Source organism: Amphiprion ocellaris, chromosome 16 (genome assembly GCF_022539595.1).
Source record: "Amphiprion ocellaris isolate individual 3 ecotype Okinawa chromosome 16, ASM2253959v1, whole genome shotgun sequence".
Taxonomy (NCBI): Eukaryota; Metazoa; Chordata; class Actinopteri; family Pomacentridae; genus Amphiprion; species Amphiprion ocellaris.
This window is the reverse complement of record NC_072781.1, coordinates 1,847,379-1,870,396: the sequence shown is the minus strand read 5'-3', so window position 1 is coordinate 1,870,396 and position 23,018 is coordinate 1,847,379. Positions and strand designations below refer to the sequence as shown.

The 23,018-nt window shown below is 34.6% G+C and overlaps 1 protein-coding gene across 10 annotated transcripts in view; it reads left to right on the top strand.

Moving 5' to 3' along the window:
• kcnq5a (potassium voltage-gated channel, KQT-like subfamily, member 5a) overlaps positions 1-23,018 on the top strand; it is a 159,033-nt gene that overhangs the window by 94,040 nt on the left and 41,975 nt on the right. For all 10 annotated transcript variants that reach the window (XM_055018519.1, XM_055018522.1, XM_055018521.1 and 7 more), the window contains exons 2-5: positions 12,292-12,382; positions 16,664-16,790; positions 18,426-18,601; positions 20,123-20,248. In XM_055018519.1, the coding sequence (XP_054874494.1) occupies positions 12,292-12,382; positions 16,664-16,790; positions 18,426-18,601; positions 20,123-20,248 (520 nt within the window). The remainder of the gene's footprint in view (positions 1-12,291; positions 12,383-16,663; positions 16,791-18,425; positions 18,602-20,122; positions 20,249-23,018) is intronic.

Sequence of the window (23,018 nt, the reverse complement as noted above, 5' to 3'; positions counted from 1 at the left end):
TTCTGATGCTTAGAAGAAAAGGAAAGCCTTCTCCATGTGTGCTGTCTTCACTGCAACCTAAAAGCTGCAGCTGTCCAACTAGTTAAACTCCTGCATGCAGAATGAATCATGAGTCATTGCAAACTTGACTTCTTTACTGTGGCTCTTGATACACATTACAAACAGTGAAAACTGGGACAAAAAACGAATAAAACAACATAAATACATGTAAATAAATCCTTTTAAATTAACCAGTAAATCCAAAAATTAAGTTAATTACTTACAACATTGCCTCTGTGGCATGCATCCAGAAAAGCACGTACCTGTGTAAAGCTAAACATCAAAATAGCAGACAGGAAGTGACAACTGTCAACAGACAACTTCAAAATAAAGGCTTTTTCCAAATAAAAGTACCTCGATAATTCTGCCTTAAGGGCAACACACCATGGCAGTGAAATTAGATTGAATAAAACGCTCGGAACAGGACGAAACACCGGCATTATTAGATCAAGTTGTAAAAACAGTGCAACATATTTTGTTATCTTCTTGTGAAATGATTCATGCATGAAAATCGTTGGTATTCATGACTGATGTAAGTTGAGGACCTCCTGTATTATGTCAGAAAAAGCAGGAAGTTGGTACATCCTAATAAATAGTATGCCAAATGCAATACTATGATGTCTTACTACATCTGGTGGATGATAGTTTGCATGCATAATGGTATCTTGCACCAGTTTAAACAAGATTGAGCCACTATGGAATCTGACAGTATATCAGCGAGATAGTTGAAGATTAAGTCTAAGACAAAGGTCTCAGGTGTATGCAACAGCATGTAGTTTGTAAGGGCAGCTGCAGTATGTACTGAAAGTATACAACATAGAACAAAGGATATGTCTTCATCGAATGCTCACAACTGCAAGGATTCAATATTTTTACAATATTCTAGCTTCGTTGTCTACCTCAAGATACAGAACATAGTCAACATAGTCCTTAAGTTCCTTTGATGCTTGACTTGATCTCCAAAGTTGTTGGTGTTTTTGTTGCTTTCAGGTCATTTATGGATGACAGATTTGATTTGATTTGAAATGAACATGGTGACTGCAGAACAGGGAAGGCTCTGAAAAGCATGTTTGCTTTCTGTATTCATGGCAAAATTTTTAAGTAAATAAGACATCAGCTAGCCGGTGTTTATCCTTCTCCACAGATGATCTAAAGCAGGGGTGTCAAATTCATTTCAGTTCAGGTTCCATATTATTATTATTATTATTATTATTATTATTATTATTATTATTATTATTATTATTATTATTATTATTATTATTATTATTATTATTATTATTATTATTATTATTATTATTAATAATAATAATAATAATAATAATAATACATTTTATTTGTAAGCGCCTTTCTTGACACCCAAGGTCATTTTACAGTAAAAAACAAGTACAACAAAACATATAAAAACCATACATTCAGCCCAATTTGATCTCTAGTGGACCGGACCAGTAAAATCACAGCGTAATAACCTATAAATAACCTCAAATGTTTCCTTTGTTTTAGTGCAAAAAGGTAAGTTTTGAAAATTTTTACATGAAGGAATTATCTCTTTACGAAACATCAAGAACAACCTGAAATTTCTGAAGAAAAATAAGTTCAATTTTAGCAACATTCAGCCTCAGTTTATCATTTCCACATTACAACTTCCAGATCACAGAGTGTCGACAAAGGAACACAACATTTAGTCATCTGGAACTGAACCATAGAGGATTTTACTTTATGATCAAAATGACAAAAGTCAGACAAAAACAGGCAAAAAAAGGACAAGAACAAGACGAGATATTACAAAAATGAGACATAAAATGACAAAACAAGATGCAAAATTACAAAAAATGAGACAATTCACATGAAACAAAACAAAAAGACAAAATATTTGACAGAAAAGTTACAAAGTCACAAACAAATGGACAAACGACAAAAATGAGAAACGACAAAAAACAGACAAACGATGCAAGTGAGACAAAAAGGAAACACGAAACAAAAAAATAAAATGACAAAACACAAGATGAACGATAGAAGTCAGACAAAAACAGACAAAAAACAACAAAAACAAGACAAAATGCTACAAAAATGAGATGCAAAATGACAAAACAATGAGCAATCTAGTATTTTACTTCATAATCAAAACAACTTGTCATGGTCTAGAAATTATTTAAAATTTCTAGTTTTACTAATTTACAGTCTGCAGTTAATGTTTTCTCTGGAATTTTTATACTTTGAGGGCCGGATTGGACCCTCTGGAGGACCGCTTTGACCCGTGGGCCTCAAGTTGGACACCCCTGATACTAGCAGGTTGTCGTTTCCAGAGCTATAATTAAAGGTGTGAACCTGATATTGATCGTTAAGGAAGAAAGAAAATCCTGTATTGTAGCATTGAGATCGACAGGTTGCTGTAATCAATAGATCCGTGACTCCAACCCTTAGATTAACACAAAGATACCTTTTCACGCCGACCTCTGAGCACTCTGAGGTGGATTCCTGTTATTACACTTCACCTTTCCATGGTGAATCCTCTGAGGAGCGTGCAATGAGAACGGCCTGAGCGGCAGCGTGTCGTTGGCCCGGCTCTGTTTGGTCGAGTAGTTGCTTAGAAATAAAAGCGTGTTTTATCGCTGCCATCATCAGATGAGATACCGCACTCGACTGGATAAACACAAGGATTAACTAATAGTCTCCAGCTCTCTTTCTCACTCTTTTTTCTCTCCCTGTCAGCTCTTCTGGCTCTTTATTTGCCAGTGTGTGCTTTGGTTCAGCCCTCCTGCTCAGATTATGGGAGATTTCAAGATAAAAGACGTGACAGAACGCAAGAATAAGTATTAAAACCAAAATCGATGCGGCTGATTTATCTCCAGAGAAGAAGAAAGGACTCACTGTGCTCAGCCTGTTCTCCCAGCTTGTCACCTCTTTCCTAAATCTCTCCATATCTTTCTCTCTCCACTTTTATTTCTGATGTACCGATCTTTCCTAGAAGGAGAAACGCTGTTTATAGCCAGCTTTATCTTTCCATCTTTCCCTCTGGTGACCTGCTGATCTCATTCCTGTAAAGTTCGGTCATTTAGCTTCACGTGATTCAGCGTTTTATCTGTGGATTCCTCTGCAGCTCGTTTTCTTTCCTGTATTCGATTGTATGATTTGTTTTGTTGCCTTGACATTACGAGGCCTCTCCGACTCTCAGTTTTTCTCTTTTTCAGTCGCTCTCTGTTTCCGTCCCTCCCTGTCTCTCCTGATTGAAAGGGTATGCATGGTTGGCCCAGAAAGAAAGGAGGAAACAGATAATGATGTCCGACTGCACTGTGTGGAAAAACTTGACCTCTCACGTACCCGATCTGTCACACACTTTCTCTCTAACACTTATTTGAATATAAAACGCTCCTTCTCTGTACAGTATATGAGCTTCAAGATCCCTTCAGAAGAGCAGATTTACAGTTGCACACAGTCTGTTTGATGATTTTAAATCTTTTTCCACTTAGATGTGTCTTCTGGGAGACAATTTATTATCCACATGAAACAGCAAAGTCAAATATTCCCTCCTCTGATGTTGGATGTACAGTAGAGAGCATAGAAGACTGCGAGTGTGACATGTAACATACTGAATAAGACAGCTGGATGTGTCCTGACTTTAGCGGGTTTTTTCTTTCCTATCTTTTATATTCATTATTTCTCTCTAAAGTGTTCAGGGGGGCAGTTTTAGGTTCCCCCTGGTTCCAGAAGTTAAAGTAAATTTTCACAATTAGTTGCATTTGTGAAGAAAAATCCAATTATAGCGTAAAGTTCTACAAACGCCAATGAAGCTACTTTTTCGACAAGCATGCTGTTCTGTTAATCTGATGACAACGGAGCGCATCGGCTTCACATCTAAATGCACATCTTGGTAATTTTTTCATTAAAGTTGCATCAGAAATCTTACTAAGTCAAACCTTATGACATTTCTACTTTCAGCGTGGTTTTCAAGTCTCAGCTGCGCTATTATGTTTATGATTTTGTGCGTCTCTTACTTAATTTTGTGTCTCATTTCTGTTGTTTTTATGTATTATTTGTGTCATTTTGTCTCATTTTGTCTCATTTTTATGATTTTATGTCATTTGTTTCATTTTGTTTCATTTATGTTACTATGTATTGTTTGTGTCATTTTGTCATTTTTATTGTGTCATTTGTTTCATTTTGTCTCATTTATGTTATTTCTTATGTATTGTTTGTGTTATTTTGTGTCATTTTTATTATTTTGCGTCATTTGTTTCATTTTGTCTCATTTATGTTATTTCTTATGTATTGTTTGTGTTATTTTGTGTCATTTTTATTATTTTGCGTCATTGGTTTCATTTTGTCTCATTTATGTTATTTCTTATGTATTGTTTGTGTTATTTTGTGTCATTTTTATTATTTTGCGTCATTGGTTTCATTTTGTCTCATTTATGTTATTTCGTATGTATTGTTTGTGTTATTTTGTGTCATTTTTATTATTTTGTGTCATTTGTTTCATTTTGTCTCATTTATGTTATATATGTATTGTTCGTATCGTCTTGTCTCATTTTGTGTGTCATTTGTTTCATTTTGTGTCTCATTTATGTTAGTTTTTATGTATTTTTGTGTCATTTTGTCTCATTTTTATCATTTTGTGTGTCATTTGTTTCATTTTTTGTCTCATTTATGTTATTTCTTATGTTTTGTTTGCATCGTTTTGTCTCATTTTGTGTGTCAGAATCTGTGATTTGCAGCAAAAACAACCAAAACCACTGGAGTCTTTTTTATGTGGAAGAATTGATCTCTTTTATAAGTTCTTGGTTTTCCCATCAGTCCAAAGCAATCGGAAAAATCTAATCAATGGACAGCTTTGCCTCAAATGCATTCACTGAACTCAGACTTGTCACTTCACACTCCTCTTTTGCCGGTTAATCTCTGTAAGTGACTGATAAAGTGGTTAATTCACGTCCAGGGCTGAGTGATGCAGCGGTGTTATTGACTGTACGTCATCCAGCTTCTAGCTCATTACTTCTGTCTGCAGCCTCCGAATCATTTCACCATCAGTCAACACACAGCAAGAAGTGGGACGTAAATCGACACATAACGTTCCTGAGTGCAGAACGATGTCAATAATGTGCTAAATGCATGTGAGAAAGGTGAATTTTGACTTCATTCATGATCATTAATTTGATTTACCGTTTTATAAGTAACTCCAAATGTTTCCTGTGTTTTAGTGCAAAAAAATACATTCTGAAAATGTTCACATTTAAAGAATTATCTTTTTACAAAACATCATGAGCAACCTGGAATTTCTGTAGAAAAATAAGTGATATGTCATCAACATTCAGTCTCAGTTTGTCATTTCCACATTACATCTTCCAGATCAGCGTCGACAAAGGAACACAACATTTAGTCATCAGGAACTGAACCATAGAGGATTTTACTTTATGATCAAAACGACAAAAGTCAGTCAAAAAAAGACAAAAAAAAACAACAAAAAAGAGACAAAATATTACAAAAATGAGACACAAAATGACACAAGTGAGAAACAAAAGGACAAAAAATGAGACAAGGGACACGAAACACAACAGAAAAGAGACAAAAAGTTACAGTGACAAAAAATGGACAAATGAGAAAATTTAGACAAAAAAATGACAAAAGCGAGAAACAAAAAGGAAAAAAAATAGACTGACAACACAAGCGAGACAACAAAAACTCAAAATGATGAAAATGATACACAAAACAATAAGTAAAGTGAAACACAAAAGTAAGATAAATAAGATAACAAAAATAAGATAAAAAAGCACAAGCGTGACAAAAATGAAATGCAAAACGACAAAAACAAGAAACAAAACACAAAAACATGACAAAAGAGAGAAAACAAAAACAAGACAACATATTACAAAAATTAGACATAAAATGACAAAAAATTAGACAAATGACACGAAACAAAAGAGACAAAAAAGTTACAAAACGACAAAAAAAAGATGCAAACAAGACAAAAAAATGAGGAACAAAACGACAAAAAAAGATGCAAACGACAAAAAATGAAGAGCAAAGCCACAAAAAAAATACACAATGAAACACAAGTGACAAAAGTCAGATAAAAAACAGCAAAAACAGACAAAATATAACAAAAATGAGACACAAAAGAACAATGAACAATCTGGGATTTTACTTTAGGATCAAAACAACTTGTCATGGTCTAGAAGTTATTTAGAATTTTAACTTTATTTATGATCAGTTTGACTCCCATTTTCCCATCAGCACGTCTAAAACTGTCGCTGCACACCAGAAGGAAAAGTGCTGCTGATGTAAATGTAGTTTTGAAGTTGACAAGTGTGATTTTGCCTCTAAATGTAAATTGCAGAAGCTTTTCTTTTCCTGCTGACAGACTGATTTCACTCAAGGCTGCAATCACAGACTCAGAACACAAAAATAATGCAGTGTTTTTTCATTCTGCCGTTGGTTTGTGTCTCTCCGCTCCTTTCATTTAGTCACTCAGATCCTGATTCTGAAATGCTAATAGCGAGGCCACAACAGAACATTATGATTTTTTTATTTCAAAGCCGAGACCTTGATCCAGAACCTTTTTCAAAATGTGCAATTTCACATTCAGAGCGTCATTTCATTGGAGAGCTGACATTCAGCCGAGCCTCTGAAGGGTGAAACAATAAAGTTGGGAGAATTCAGTTTGGGCCGAGGTTTCATTTTGAAACCAGCAAACATGTTTTTATGTTTGTGGTTTCATCAAACTCTCAGCTAAAGTGCCGTTACCCCTCAGATGACATGTGGTGCTTTTAGTAAAATACAAACTCAGTGTGTGATTTGTTCCGTCAGCAGCACATTTTCAATGTTAGCTTTTATTTTATCACGAATAATTCCATCAGTTTACCTCTTGAGTTCACTTTGGAAGAATCACTGCTCTTTAAAAATTAGGGGAGTTTGAAGGAACTTTGTGGATTTCAAAGGAACCCTGCTTGTTTGGGGGGTTCTTGAAGGAACCTTTAATTAAATTTAGAGAAGATGTTGCCCGAAGAATCTCCAATAATTCAAAAATGGTTCCTGGAGGACATTTTTTGTAGACTTAAGTGGACACTTTACACCTTTACTGTGAAAGTAAAACTTTACATATCTTTGCACAAAAGCACCTTAACCCTCCTGTTATGTTGCCATTTTAACCCTCATGTCGTCCTGCAGGTAAAATTGACCCATTTTAAAGTTTGAAAATGTGGGAAAAAAAATATTTTCACAGTGGAACTTCTGATGTCCACATTTTCAACATTTTTGGGAAATTTTCAAACATTTTTTGGTGGAAAAATTTTTTGAAAAAAAAATGTTTCTTAAGAACATTCACAAAAAATCAACCAAAATCCAGTGAATTTCGCTGGATTTTGGTTGATTTTTTTGTGATTGTTCTTAAGAAAATATTCATAGCTTTACTGATATATATGGAATCACTTTAGATTTTTTTTTTTTTTAAATAAAATTATTAAGGGAGACTGTTAAGGAATTATTGGAATTTTTTTCCTGAAGGTTTTTCAAATTTTCAGAAATTTGGGGATTTTTTTTGCAGAATTTTTAGATTTTTTTCAGACAAGGAAACAATATTTTTGGTGCCCATAAACGAAGACAACAGAAGGGTTAAAGTAAAACTAAATCTAAAAAGAAAAATGTTGAAAGTATTTTATTTTGGTGTGAAACTTCTTCTGCTCGGCTTAACAAATGGTAATCAACATATAAAATGAAAATGGGGACAAATCCTCAAACCCTGTGACAATTTTTCAGTGTCTTCATTGCATTTCAGCCATAAAAAATAAGAAAAAAAGTAATAATTGAATTGATCAATCTGTAAATTTTCTGTTTGTGTTAATTTATCAACATCACTCCGTAAAAAGAAAAAAAATTCAAAATGTAAATTAAAATTTTTAAAAAATCAACGTCATGTAAAACTATTGTATTTTAAGCGTACGTCACACCAATGTACATTAAAAAAAGCTTAATGTGCATTTTTCCTGAAGAATAAGTGAAGTATCCTGATTGAACCGTGATCTGTGAGACATAAAGAACTCCACTGCACTAAATATTGATCGAAATGGTTAATAATGGAGTTAATAATGAGATAAAAACAATGTTTATTGGGATTCTCTGGTTTCTGACACTTTTGGATGACTAAACATGTCCTGGAAGGATCATGGCTGTTCCTGAGAGACGAACCTAACAGGAGAGTTAAAGAGACTACCTGTATCTCTGTGCATGAACACCAGCCTTTTTCAGACTCTGAGGAGATATTCTCTGAATTTCTCTAAAACTGTATTACCTTAGAATCACAAACTCCACCTTTGAGCCTTTATTTCGTGACAGGAAGTACTTCAAACTGCTTTTCGCTGTCGTCTAATTTCCTAAAGTCACCGACTCCTGCAGACCCTGAGGGGAAGCTGTCAAACACACCCTCTTTGGCTGCTTTCATTCTGGCACTTTAGTCCAAATTCAGGCACTTTTTTTCCCCAAATAATGACAGTATAGCACCCTGAGCGCTGTTCAGAATCAACACACACCAAGAAACTGCACCGCCTAAAAGTCCTGCAGCTGTCAGGACGCAGTCTGGAAGGGACATAAAATTTATGTGCATGTCTGACAGTGGTATTTGTGCCTTTCTACTGTTGTTCTGCTTGAAAAGAAGTAGTTCTGATGAAGTGATCCTTGACCAGACCACACTGCTCTCACAGAAGCAGTTAGTTTTATCATTTACGCAGAGAAAGATGACACAAACCGATCAGAAGTTGAGCCGGAGATGACATGTTTTTTTACAGTACATAAATGAGGCACAAAACGACAAAAACAAGACAATATATGACATTAACGAGACACAAATTGACACAAATTGGATACAAATGGACAAAAAAATTAGGCACAAAATGAAATGACACACAAAATGATAAAAATGAGACAAAACGAGGCAAAACGACACAAAAAATACATAAGATTTAATATGAATGGAACACAAAATGACAAAAATAAGACAATATATGACATGAACGAGACACAAAATGATACAAATTAGATACAAACCCACATAAATGAAATACAAAATGACAGACATGACACTCGAAATGATAAAAATGAGACAAAATGGGACGAAACGAAAAACAATGCATAAGAAACAACGTAAATGAACACAAAATGACAAATTAGATACAAACCCAAAAAAATGACAACCAAAATGATATAAATTTCACAAAATGAGACAAAATAACACAAATAATACATAAGAAACTAAATGAATGGCACGCAAAATGACAAAAACAAGACAATATATGACATGAATGACACAAAATGACACAAATGACGCTCAAAATGATACAAATGAGACAAAAGGACACAAACAATACATAAGAAATAACATAACAAAATTTTTTCTGTTAAAAATTTTTTTTTCACCCTTGTATATATTGTAAATAAAGCTGCTGTAACAATGTAAATTTCCCCTGGAGTGGGGAGAAATAAAGAATCTTATCTTATCTTATCTTAAATGACACAATTATTAGATACAAACCCACAAAAAAATGAGGCCCCACTGTAACTGTAGCTTTATGTCCCGCTTTCATGATGTTGTGTCTCACTTTTGTTTTTGTGTTTTGTTTTTGTAATGTGTTTGATTTTTCCCTTGTGTCTCATTGTATTTTTCATTTTTCTGGCCTTGTGTCTGTTTGTGTCTCATTCATGTTGTTTCTTATGTATTGTTTGTGCCGTTTTATCTCATTTTTATCATTTGTGTCATTTTGTTTCATGTTGTGTCTCATTTAAGTTATTTCTTATGTATTATTTGTTTCGTTTTGTCTCATTTTATCATTTTGCGTCTCATTTATGTTGTTTCTTATCTATTATTTGTGTCATTTTTAGCATTTTGTGTGTCATTTGTTTCATTTTGTGTCATGTTTATCATTTTGTGTCATTTGTTTCATTTTATGTCTCATTTGTTATTTCTTATATATTTTTGTGCCGTTTTGTCTCATTTTTATCATTTTATGTCATTTTATCATTTTGTGTCTCATTTATGTTATTTCTTATGTATTTTGTGTCATTTTGTCTATTTTTTATGATTTTATGTGTCATTTTCTTTTATGTTGTTTCTCATTTGTTATTTCTTATGCATTGTTTGTGTCATTTTGTCTCATTTTGTCTTATTTTTATCATTTGGAGCTTCATTTGTGTCATTTTTACTCACTTATGTAATTTAGTGTCTCTTGTTGCTGTTATTTTGTGTCGCTTTTTGTCTCATTTTTCTTTCCTCTCGTTTGTGACATTTTGTTTGTGCTTATTTTCGACAGTTTTATTTCTGTTGTTGTGGGTTTCGTTTTTCTTTTGTATCTCACTTTTTTCTATTTTTTTGTGGATTTGTAACTAATTTGTGTCATTTTGTGTCTCGTTTGCATCATTTTTTGTCTCATTCTGCTTTTGTGTCTCATTTGTGTCGCTCTGTAAACAGTACATTACTTTTAAAATTTGACTTTTTTTGTTTTTTTAACAGTAATTGATTACAGTGTTTTTATTAGGATCAGTGGAAAGATTAAATAAACAAATTTACTGTTCTGGAAAGGAGAGAGGAGTGAGACTGGAGCACATTCTGTCCACAGAAAACAAGCACTCAGATCTGTAGAGATGAACCATAAATATCACAAAGACAGATGGCATCTTTAAAGAAAAAAAGAAAAAACTGTTCAGAAATCCTGGGCAGAACGGCAGGCCGGGACTGCTAGTCATTGCATATGTTTCCCGGAAGCCGCCGTATGAATTTTAATTTGTATTTGCTCATTAACTGAGTTAGCATATGACTTAGGAGGAGCTGAGTGGTTTCCTCGCTGGCAGCTGTCGGACAATAAGGGCAGCTCTGATTGGCAAAATGAAGACTGATGCAGTTTGTGTTTGTGTTGTAATTAGGAGCAGAGCTTTATGGAGATTTATTCTGAGTGCATCAGTGTTTTTACATCTCCACACTTCTGCTCTGATCTTCATATAAGCTTCAGTATTACTGTTGAATCTGGAAGCATTAAATCCCACCACGGCAATTATTTATCACCACTAAATTCAGCAAAAAACGTGTAGATAATTGGACACTACATAGCAATATACATATTTTCTAACTTCTAAGGTTCAAGATTTCAGCTCTGACATGTCTTCATGGGGATATAATGGAGATAAATAGGATTTTATTTGTGGGGCTGAAGTTGCTTTCCAACATATTGCTCATTCATCTCAATATTCTATGGAGCTGCAGCTGTAGGACCTCAATTCTAGCACCTTTGTTTCTCACAACAGCACCACCTGCCAACCTGGATAATCGCCAAAGTTAATGGTTTATGGTTTCAAGCTTTGTTGCACCCAAATTACTACTCTCTGCCCCAGCAAGTACTTACACTTTTATGGCTTTATTCCATCCAAAACACTACTAATAGTACTTCTGTCCAAGTACTTCTAGTTCTAGAGGTTAATTCCACTCAAAATACTACTTTCTGTCAAAATGCTTGTAGTTTTAAAGGTTTAATCCACCCATATTGTACTTTCTAAGAAGCTAGTTATGGTTTTGATGGTTTAGTCTGCCTAAAATGGTACTTTCTGTCCAAAAACTTCTAGTTGTTAGGGTTTATTCCACACAAAATACTACTTTCTGTCCAAATATTTGTAGTATTAAAGGTTTAGTCCACTCAGATTGTACTTGCTAAGAAGCAAGTAATGGTTTTAAAGGTTTAGTCCACAGGAAATAGTACTTTTTATGTATTAATAATATTAAAGGCTCGACTAGTGTATGTTTTTTTTTCTTTTCTTCTCTTTTGGAACTTTTAGCAGGAACAACAATAGATGTCATCTCATGTCAGAGAACAGAAAAGTGGAGGCACCATAGACAGGTGAAATAGCTTCAATCCTTTGGCAAAAATAAAAGAAATTCAAGGGACTGAATGGCAGAATGACAAAGGAATTTGGCAAATACCACTTTAAAGGCTTTTGAAGGCTTTAATCTTCCCTCCTAAGTAGCCTACACCAGAATCTACTGTACAGACTTCTACTGTGATCAGGGTTTGTTTGCCTTTATCTCAGCTGAATCGTCACAAATCCGGGTGAAGCTTTAAACAGCCTGATCCTAATAATGCTCATAAATCCTGCTTATTGTAGCCTGGCAGAGGGGAAGTAATCACCTTTAGATAGTCTGTGTGCAGAGCTGAAACCTGTTATTTAGTGGTTTAATGTTATTTGTTGCACATTATGTGATTTTTACGTGTTGTTTTGTCTCTACAGGTTCATCCTGGTGTTTGGATGTCTGGTTCTTTCTGTGTTTTCCACCATCCCTGCTCACCAGGAATTCTCCTCGCACTGCCTGCTCATCCTGGTAGGAAACAAACACACAAACAATGCATTGGAAAGAAGAAAACACTGCAAAATGTGGCGTGACCCCACCTTTTTAGAGAATTTTTAACTGAAAAACTATTGATACGTACAGTTAAAAATCTTAAAGAGGTTGGGCTCGTGTCCATTTTTGTGCCGTTTGCTTTGCACCAATATGAACATCAATGTTTGAAGTGTCATAACTGGAAAAATAACGCAACTAGAGTTCTGAAATTTTGTAGGCTCATTGACATGTACATCTGGTCTTCAATGGTACAACCATACTCTACATTTTTAAAGCTACTATTGGTGACAATCACATCTAATAAATAGCTTTTATGGTGGTGGAATTTCGGAATTGACCAACTTTTCACCATCATATAAATGGATTGTATTATTCTATCAAAGTTGGGTTGTACCATTGAAGATAATATGTACATATCAACGAATCTACACAATTTCAGGACTCCAGATAGATTATTTCTCAAGTTATGGCACTTCATACATTGATCCACAGATTGGTGCAAAGACAACGGCACAAAAATGGACATGAGCCCAACTTCTTTAAGAATTTTCAGCTCTACATATCATTAGTTTTTGAGTCAAAAATTCTCTAAACAAATAAACAGCACACAAATGCACAAAGATGCCCAGAGAGTGTAGCTGACTTTATATTTAACTGAATAGTACGGTTAGATTAATAGCATATAATAGCAACTGAGCCAAACTGTGTCTAATGTGTGTGTTCTTGTATATCTACTTTTGTGCAAATTAATTTGACTTTTCGACCTTAAATGTGCAGATATTTCTGCAAACCGAGGACAAACTGGTCAGTATTTGCATGTGCAAACATTTTAAAAATGGTTCAGATGTGATTTTAGGGCTCAGGTTGAGGTTGATATTTAGTCGGAGTTTATCAGTGAAGATCCTCGCAAAGCCAGAGGCACAAATGTGTGTGTTTGTGTGTGTTAGTGTGTGGTTGAGTGACACTCGTGTCTCCATTACAAAAGCTGATTGTGTGTTCCCGGAGCTATAATGAGCCGCTCTGATTGCTCCCCTGCTTCGGCAGATCAACATCGCCCCGTTAGAATTCAATTTTACCGTCTGCGCCTCAGATGTGATTAAATAGAAATTCATCAGTCAGAAGCAGGTAGGAGGAAAAACACGGTGTAGCTCGGACACAAACCGGAGGCATCCTTCATTCTTCACCTCGGCAGACGGTTCCACTTGTTCGGGTCTTGAGAAAACCGCGAGGCGCTCAAAGTGCAAAAAAAAACATTTATTTCCAAAACAGTGTCCAAGTTACAGTGGATGATTCACAGAGCAGACTGTGAATTATTATCACAGAGCTTTGGTAGACAGTAAAATGGAACCAAGCGAGCTCTGTGTATTCTAATGAGGATATTGTTAGTGGAAATAGAGTGGGTGTTTGTGTTGTTATGGTTAAGTCAATTCATTTGTTTCAATTCAGTTTTATTTATACAGCACCGGTTCACAACATCAGTCATCTCAGGGCACTTCACATAGTAAAGTCAGGACTATACAGTATTATATTACAGAGAAAAATCCACTTATTCCCTTTGAGGAAGCTTTTAGTGACAGTGGGAGGAAAACAAACCCCTTTTTAAGCATTTTAAGGGAACGCTGTCATTTTTTGGAACTTTTTCGGACGGGAAGACCGATTCCGTTGTCAAATCTGTTGATGAAATATCAACAGCTACCAGATAGTTAGCTTAGCTTAGCATAAACAATGGAAGCCAGGTGTCACAGGTATCTTAACTTAGTACAAATATGAAAAAACCTACTAATACATTTAAAGCTCATTAATTCATATTCTTACATCTTGTTTGTTTTATCTGTTGCAGTTTTACTTAAAGTCTCTCTCTGGTCATTGATTTAACCCTTTAAAACTCATCTCTGTGCATCAAAGTTGCATATTTAGAGGATTTTTCCATTAAAATGATCTCTTCTTGCTTTGAAATGGCTTCACTCGAGCAAACCAGCTCACCTACGACATGCTGCACAATGGAAAGTTGTAGTACTGGAGTAACTTAGCCATAAATTGGAAACTGATTCTAAAGATTAATGATGCAGAAAGTCCTTCTACACAAGTGAACAGGATCGGATCTTTAGATTTGTGATGTAAGAAACCCTTAAAGTCTGAATCTGTGTTTTTGTCATTGGTACACTCCAAAGTGGGAATGCTCAACCGTGGCATTGACTGATTATTTACAGTATGATATGTCTTATAATGTATAAAAATCACTATATAGATGTGTTAAAAAGATAAAAGAAATGTTTTGGATCTTTAATATGAGAGTTGTATCGATCTTCTCATTTAACTCTCGCCAAAGAAAAATATAGTATATTTCCTAAAAATGACAAATTATTCAAGGAAAACTTCAGTTTTTCTCAACTTATTGTCACAGTTCTTGCTAAATATAAATGTTAAACAATGCATCCTTTTTCTCAGCAGATATTTTAGCTTGTCAGAACAGTGGAAGTGCAGGCGTTACTAATTAACATTAAAAAAAACGACTGCCGGAACTGAGACACTGTAAACAAATTTTATTTCACTTGGGGGTCTTTCCACCTCCATTTGCCAGATTCAAAAAACATCTTTCTCATCGTCTTTTTTCTGTGCACATGTATGTTATTAAGTCAACCGTGCAAAATCTGGGGTCATAGGTTACATTATTTTATGAGTTAAAAATTCTCCAAAAAGGTGGGGTCTTGAAGAATTGTGTTTGTGCCAATCTGTGCGTCAATATTTGAAGTGCCAGAAATTGAGGAATAAATGTAGCTGGAGTCCTGAAATTTTTCAGGTTCATTGATATGTGTGGTCTACAGTGGTGCAACTATAAAAATCTAATTGGTGCCAAGTACAAGAACAAAATCTGCCACTTATGGTAGAAAATAAAGGTTTTTTGGTTGGTAGAATATCGGAATCGACCAACTTTTCACCATCATATAACTGATTTGTATTTTTCTATCACAGCTGGGTTGTACCATTGGCGATAATACATACATATCAATGAGTCTGCACAATTTCAGGACTCCAGATAGATTATTTCTAAAGTTATGGCACTTCAGCCATTGATCCACAGAATAGAACAAAGAAAGTCACACAAAAAATTGACATGACCGCGTCCCTTTTTAACCCTCGTGTCGTTCTGTGGGTCATAATTGAGCTGCTTTAAAGTTGTAGGGGGAAAAATATATTTTCACAGTAAAACTTCTGATGTCCACATTTTCAACATTTTTGGGAAATCTTTGAACATTTTTTGGTGGAAAAAAAGAAATGTTAAACATGTTTCTTAAGAACATTCACAAAAAAATCTACCAAAATCCAGCAAATTTCACTGGATTTTGGGTGATTTTTTTCTGAATGTTCTTAAGAAATAGAAGTTTTACTGCTATATATGGAATCACTTTAGATATTTTTAGGATTTTTTGGAAAATTTTTACTTATTTTTTGTAAATATTTACAAGAATTTTCTTGCCAAATTTGAGGGATTTTTTAAAAATAAAACTTTTAAGGGAAACTTTAGAGGAATTATTGGAATTTTCTTCCTGAAGGTTTTGCAAATTTTCAGAAATTTGGGGAAATTTTTGCTGAATTTTGGGATTTTTTTCAGACAAGGAAACAATATTTTTTGGTGCCTGTGAATGAAGACAGCAGGAGGGTTAAATCAAGTGGGATGAGACATTCTGACTAAAAACAAGACAAATAGACTTGGAAAAATTTTGAGTTTTTGCAGTGTATGATGAGTCAAAATGTCTGTGGTTAAAGATCCTTCTTTCGTCAGAGCAGGAAAAGCTTCAGGTGAACCTAATAAGAGTATCGGTGGCTCGGTTCCACTGAAATGTCACAATAAGCCAAACCAGCGAAGCAGTAAATGTAATAAGAGAGTCTGGGACCTGGCACCCCTAAATGGAACAGAGCCATTATTAATGCTGTTAATTACACCTGAGCTCTCCTGCCAGGACACTTCAAAATGTTTAGTTTAGTGACTATAAAGTACACTCATAAAGATCTGCTCAAGTTCCATGATAGCACAAGTAATTATTTTTTCACATTTACCTCAAATTGACCTTCTAAGTAGTTATTTAAAGAGTCTGAAAGTGTGTGTGAGTCAGAGTGCTTGTGTTTTCAGAGCCGAGGACTTAGCAACAAACCAAACTCGACGTTTGACCTTTCGCCATTTCCACTGCCTTTCATAATGCGATGCTTTTACGATCCTGAAAGCTTTAAGTGTGCGTGTTTGTGTGCGTCTTCCTGCAGGAGTTTGTGATGATCGTCGTGTTCGGCCTGGAGTACATCATCAGGATATGGAGCGCCGGCTGCTGCTGCCGTTACCGAGGCTGGCAGGGACGCCTCCGCTTTGCCAGGAAGCCGTTCTGTGTCATCGGTAGGTCTGTGAAAAAAAGAAAAAAAAAGAAAGAACATCCTATAAAGATGCCTCTGTAATGACAGCAATGCAGCAGCAAGACTTTCCTGTTTGTCTGAGCAAAAGAAATGGAACCATTGAAATGAAATCCATCATGTTGGTGATTACACTGGAAAAAATGCTCCTCCCAAAACAAGAAAAAAGCTTATTTCAAGGAACTTTTACCTTGAAATAAGTGAAAAAATCTTCTAAAATTTAGAATATTGAGATCTTAAAATTAGCAGGGAAAACTTATTTTAAGCTCAATTTTACCAGGATTGTCAAGCTTAGGTGTCTTAAAATAAGCCAGAAATGCTAAAAAAAATAGCAGTTTTTCACTCAAAAATAGATTTTTGCTTTCATGTAACCTCCTAATTTACGATGTATTAACCCTCCTGTAAAAAAATATTGTTTCCTTGTCTGAAACAAATCCAAAAAATCAGCAAAAAAATGCCCCAAATTTCTGAAAATTGGCAAAAACCTTCAGGAAGAAAATTCCAATAATTCCTTAAAAGTTTCCCTTAAAAGTTTTATTTTAAAAAAAATCCCCCAAATTTGGCAAGAAAATTCTTGTAAATATTTTCAAAAAATGAGTAAAAATCTTGAAATCCTAAAAATATCTAAAGTGATTCCATATATATCAGTAAAACTTCTAATATTTTTTTTTTTAATATTTGGGTCTTGCAGGGACAACACTAACTTCACGAATAGAAGTTTTTTTGTTTGTTTTTCACATCAGGCCTGGAGCTGCAAATTAAAAATAATAACCTCTGGCACACGGCTGTTTGTTGTGCAAAATGGACCAATTATTCATTGTTCTCTCTTCTTCATTTATTCATAATTTAAAATCACCAGGTTAAAAGTGAGAATCTGTTGTTGTTTTTTTGCCAGGTTTTGGTTTTCACATACAAGGAATTGGTGATTTGGTGTTACAGAAAAATAGAGAATTTCAAACCAGCACATGATGCAAGTCAGTGGAGAGAAAGTGTTAGACAGCAAATACGCAGCTAATCGAGCAAATCCAAGAGGTTTTAAGTCATAAAAGGCAATAGAAATATTTACAGTGTTCAGGAATGTCCAAGGTATACGCTTGAGAATGTGCAAATTTCAGTATTTTATGGCAGCATAAATATTCATCTATCAATCACTTGCATATGGTGTTGAATCTGTACACATTTTTATATACTAAGAATAAAAAAAAAACAGTTCTGACTGCAGTGTTTCTGTATTTTTGCACTATTTTGTTCCCTGTACTACATCCTGAGTCACACTGATTTGATTTTAAGCGATTTTCCTCAAGAAATAACATTATTTTCCAACATAGTTAATAGAATTAGTGTAAAATCAGAGTCATAACGAATAAACAGAACTATTTAAAGGAGTGTGATTCTTTATCCTCCTGTTGTTGGACGATGACAGTCTGCTGGGGAATGAAAACAAAGACGTGTGGTGTTTTAAGGTTGTAGACAGATGGAAACTAATAGAGACAGAAAACAAACAGCTTCTAGTGGATCAATGTCTGTTTTAAAGTGATGGACTGTTTTTGGAATCAGGTGAGTCAACTGGAGTTCCTGTTTCTGAACCATGACCTTTCATTTTCACCCTTTTGCTCCCCAGACATCATCGTACTCATCGCCTCGGTTGCCGTGGTTTCAGCCGGTAGCCAGGGCAACATCTTCGCCACGTCTGCGTTGCGTAGCCTTCGCTTCCTGCAGATCCTGCGTATGGTTCGTATGGACCGCCGGGGAGGGACCTGGAAGCTGCTGGGATCTGTAGTTTACGCACACAGCAAGGTGAGGCTTCATTTGTCGTCTCAGAGCTTTTCAGTCCTGTGAACTTTAATGTTTAGGGAGATATTTTAAGTGGTCATCAGTAGGTGGACCCTTAGAGATCACCAACCAGAGTGTTATCTAGATTATGTAGGTTTGGTTAGGATGGTTGCTGCTTCTCTGCCGTTGACGTGTTTTTTACTTTTCTGAAGTTCATGTTTTTTGTAGGGCTGGACCTGAATATCTGAATATCCGGTGTTTGTGGTGGTATCTGAATGTTAATTTTGAGATCTGAATAGGATCCCCTCGTCGTCGCCGCCATCGAGTAGCTGCTTTACCGTCATGAAGCATCGATAGATCTGAGTCTTGTGGACTGCAGTGACCTCTGGGGTCATCGTTGCTTTTGATCGCGGATCTACTAACTCTGACGTCACGCTTCACTTCGCCCCTGTTTGTAAACAGAAGACAAAATGCCAAAGACCAAAAGAACATTCACATATAAATCAACCAAAATCCAGTGAAATTCGCTGGATTTTGGTTGATTTTTTTGTGTGAATGTTCTTAAGAGACATTTTTAACATTTCTTTTTTTCCACCAAAAAATGTTCAAAGATTTCCCAAAGATGTTGAAAATGTGGACATCAGAAGTTTCATTATGAATATATATATATATATATATATATATATATATATATATATATATATATATATATATATATATATATATATATATATTTTCCACATTTTCAAACTTTAAACCGGGTCAATTTTGACCCACAGGACGACACGAGGGTTAATGGAAAGCGAATAAGGAGAAGAGCAACAGTATAAACAATTATTCCAAATAAATATGAATAATCGCACAATAATGAAGGTTAAATAAATATTCCAATACCAACTAGTTGTGCAAAACGTGCAAAATAGTAGCAGAAAATCAATAATGTCAATCAAAAAACATGGTAAGTATATGAACAAGTCTGATCTTCATTTGCTGTGCACTATTTAAAGATAGACAAGTAAAAGCTTGAAAATATGCTTTAGTAGTATAATTTAATTGCCTTTTGACATCCTTCTATTATTATCCACAGTTATATGTAATCATATTCTGTGTATTTCTTGTATGTTGTGTGTTTTGTATCACGTCACATCATCTTGATTTTATGCGCATCATTTCCTTCTCTATGTCCCTGTTGCCATTACTATGTTATATATTTCTACTAAATATGTGTAGTTTTGTGATTTCGCGCTGAATTTTAAGGTGCACTATGCGAGGATAAGTGAGTAAATTACAGTCATTATAGTCAATTTATCACATGTAGGTAAGAGCAGATAATTGCGGTGTTTTTCCTGCTGCTACTGCAAGCAAAGTAAATGCAAAAAAATTTTTTTAAATTGTCTGCTCTCCGATGATCAGTGATGCATAGGGTTAAAAAAAAGTAATTTCTCATCTCTATAGGGAGCGATTCAGTCGAGAGCAAGCTGTCTTTATCTGGTTTGAAGCACTGCATGGAGGAATTGTTCATGAGATGTGATTGTTGTACTGCAGGAGCTGGTGACGGCCTGGTATATTGGCTTCCTGGTGCTCATCTTCTCCTCCTTCCTCGTATATCTGGTGGAGAAAGAATTCAACAAGGACTTTGCCACCTACGCCGACGCTCTGTGGTGGGGCACGGTGAGCAAAGACACGACACGAAACGCTAGAAAACCTCCTGAAACACGCTAAAGTCTACCTGAATACTAATCATCATCAATTAAATGCAAAGTAAAAATGATCAAAAATAAAATATATTACAGAAGATAATAAAATTGTCATCTATTAAATGCAAATTAAATATGATAAAATAAAATATATTTTAAAAAAATCATCATAAATGAAATGCAAAATGAACATGATCTTAAATTAAAATAGATTTTAAAATTATAAAATCATCAATTAAATGCAAAATAAATATGATAATCAAATAAAATATATAAAAAATAATTAAATCATTTTTAGTTACGTGCAAAATAAATGATGATAAAATAAAATATATAAAAAATTATAAAATCATCAGTTAAATACAAAATAAATATGATGAAAAACTAATATGTATTACAAAAGATAGTAAAATTGTCATCCCTTTAATGCAAAATAAATGATGATAAAATGAAATATATTTAAAAATTATAAAATCATCAATGAAATGCAAAATAAATATTATGATAAAATATATGAAAATAATAAAGTCATCAATTAAATGCAAAATACTTATGATATAATAAAATATGTTGAAAAATAATAAAATCATTATCAATTAAATTCTAAATAAATGTGATGATAAAATAAAAAAATATATAAAAAATAAAATCAACAATTAAATGCAGAAACAAATTAAACATGAAAATAAATAAATTAAAATTAATAAGATGATATTAAATAGCATTGTGCTCTTTTGTTAAAAGACATTTATATTTACTCTATATTTCAACGGGGCTTGCAATAGTGGAAATTTTCATCCTTTAACGTGCAAAAAAATTAACATTTTGTAGTAAATTTGAACTCTAGATAGTCTAGAAACTCTCGTGATCGGAACTCTAGATTTAGATTTTTTATATTTAGCAGAACTCACTTATCAGATTTAGATTGTTGTATTTATTAGGACTTTAGATTTAGATTTTATATTTAGTACTTAACTCTGTTGCCATCTTGTTGTCTAACTTTACGTGAGTTTCAGTTACCAAGAAAAGCTTTTTCTGATTCTGACATCGTCTCCCTTTCAAACCTAAAACTGAACAAATGATCAAACTGATTAAACACATTTCTGTTCTGTAGCTCGTCAATGTAAAAACCATTTACCCAGAACTTAAACTGTACATCACACAGGTTTTAAATCAGCTTTTAACTCGATAAATACGTCCTCATGGCGTTGTCCAAACTCGACAGACCACTATAAAGTTCCTGAACGCTGCTTTTGTCTGACAGTGGCGATGTGTTTCCATTTCCAGTTTCAGTTTGACCCTAATGACACCCGCAGTACAAAAACCAGCGGAGACGCTCTTTAAAGTCACACTTGACCGTCTGCGCTGCTCTGTTTCCTCCTACGTCCTCTCCTGAAAACGTGGAGGGAGAAAACACACAAATGAGAAACGGCCAAATCAATAAATTCCATTTTCTTCTGCTGCCAGGTGCGACTGGCCTGTCAGCCTCGTGGGAATGAAACTCTGACACTCCGAGTTCCTGCGCTCGCTGGCCTTGGCCCAGCTTTCTTTTCTGATGATGTCTGAGTTCTTGTGAAGGCCATTAAGTTTTAAGAGGGACGAGTGAAAGCAAAAGCTGTCAAAGCCACAACGACGAGCCGCTAACAGTGAGATTTAGAGGCTGCATTTCAGGATCTGTTTAAATCTCTGGTATGCTGATTCCAACAATGCCTCTGTGCGTCTTTTATTCGGTGCAATAATAAACACACAGGCTGTTTTGTAGACTTTTCTTCAGCGGTGCCTCGTTCAACAGGTGTTGTGTTTATCTCTTCAGTCTGTATCTGCTTTGGAAAAACAGGAAACTATCTCAACTTATCACGACTCTACAAGGTCAGAATCCGGTGTTTTTGTTCAACTGCTGTGAGTTTGGAAAGTAATCAAGCTCCGACAATAAATTTATGATGAAGAAATAACACTCTGTTCACTAAAGTTGTGAAATAAAAACTGCAGAAAGACGTGGACAGCTTGTGAAGTCATAAAAACTTGAGTAAAAACTTCATTTGTTTGTTTGTTCCCTTCCAGCTCTGCTAGTTTTAACCCTCCTGTTGTCTTCATTTATGAGCACCAAAAAATATTGTTTCCTTGTCTGAAAAAATCCAAAAATTCAGCAAAAAAATCCCCCAAATTTCTGAAAATTTGCAAAACCTTCAGGAAGAAAATTCCAATAATTCCTTAAAAGTTTCCCTTAAAGGTTTTATTTTTTTTAAAAAATCCCCCAAATTTGTCAAGAAAATTCTTGTAAATATTTTCAGAAAATGAGTAAAAATCTTCCAAAAAAATCCTAAAAATATCTAAAGTCATTCCATATATATCAGTAAAACTTCTGATATTTAAGAACATTCACAAAAATCCAGTGAATTTCGCTGGATTTTGGTTGATTTTTTGTGAATGTTCTTAAACATTTTTAACATTTCTTTTTTCCACCAAAAAATTTTCAAAATTCTCCCAAAAATGTTGAAAATGTGGACATCAGAAGTTTCACTGTGAAATTTTATTTTTTTTCCCCCACATTTTCAAACTTTAAAACGGGTCAGTCTTGACCCGCAGGACGACACAAAGGTTAAGGGAAGCAACATGAAGCAGGTGTTTCTGGTTTAGTAATGCCGTTTATTGCTCAGTAATACGACCGAGAAACAAAGGAGGCGAAGCTGCAAAGTAAAACCAGATCCTGTGTGTTTAGTTAATCAGTGACAGAAATAAAATCA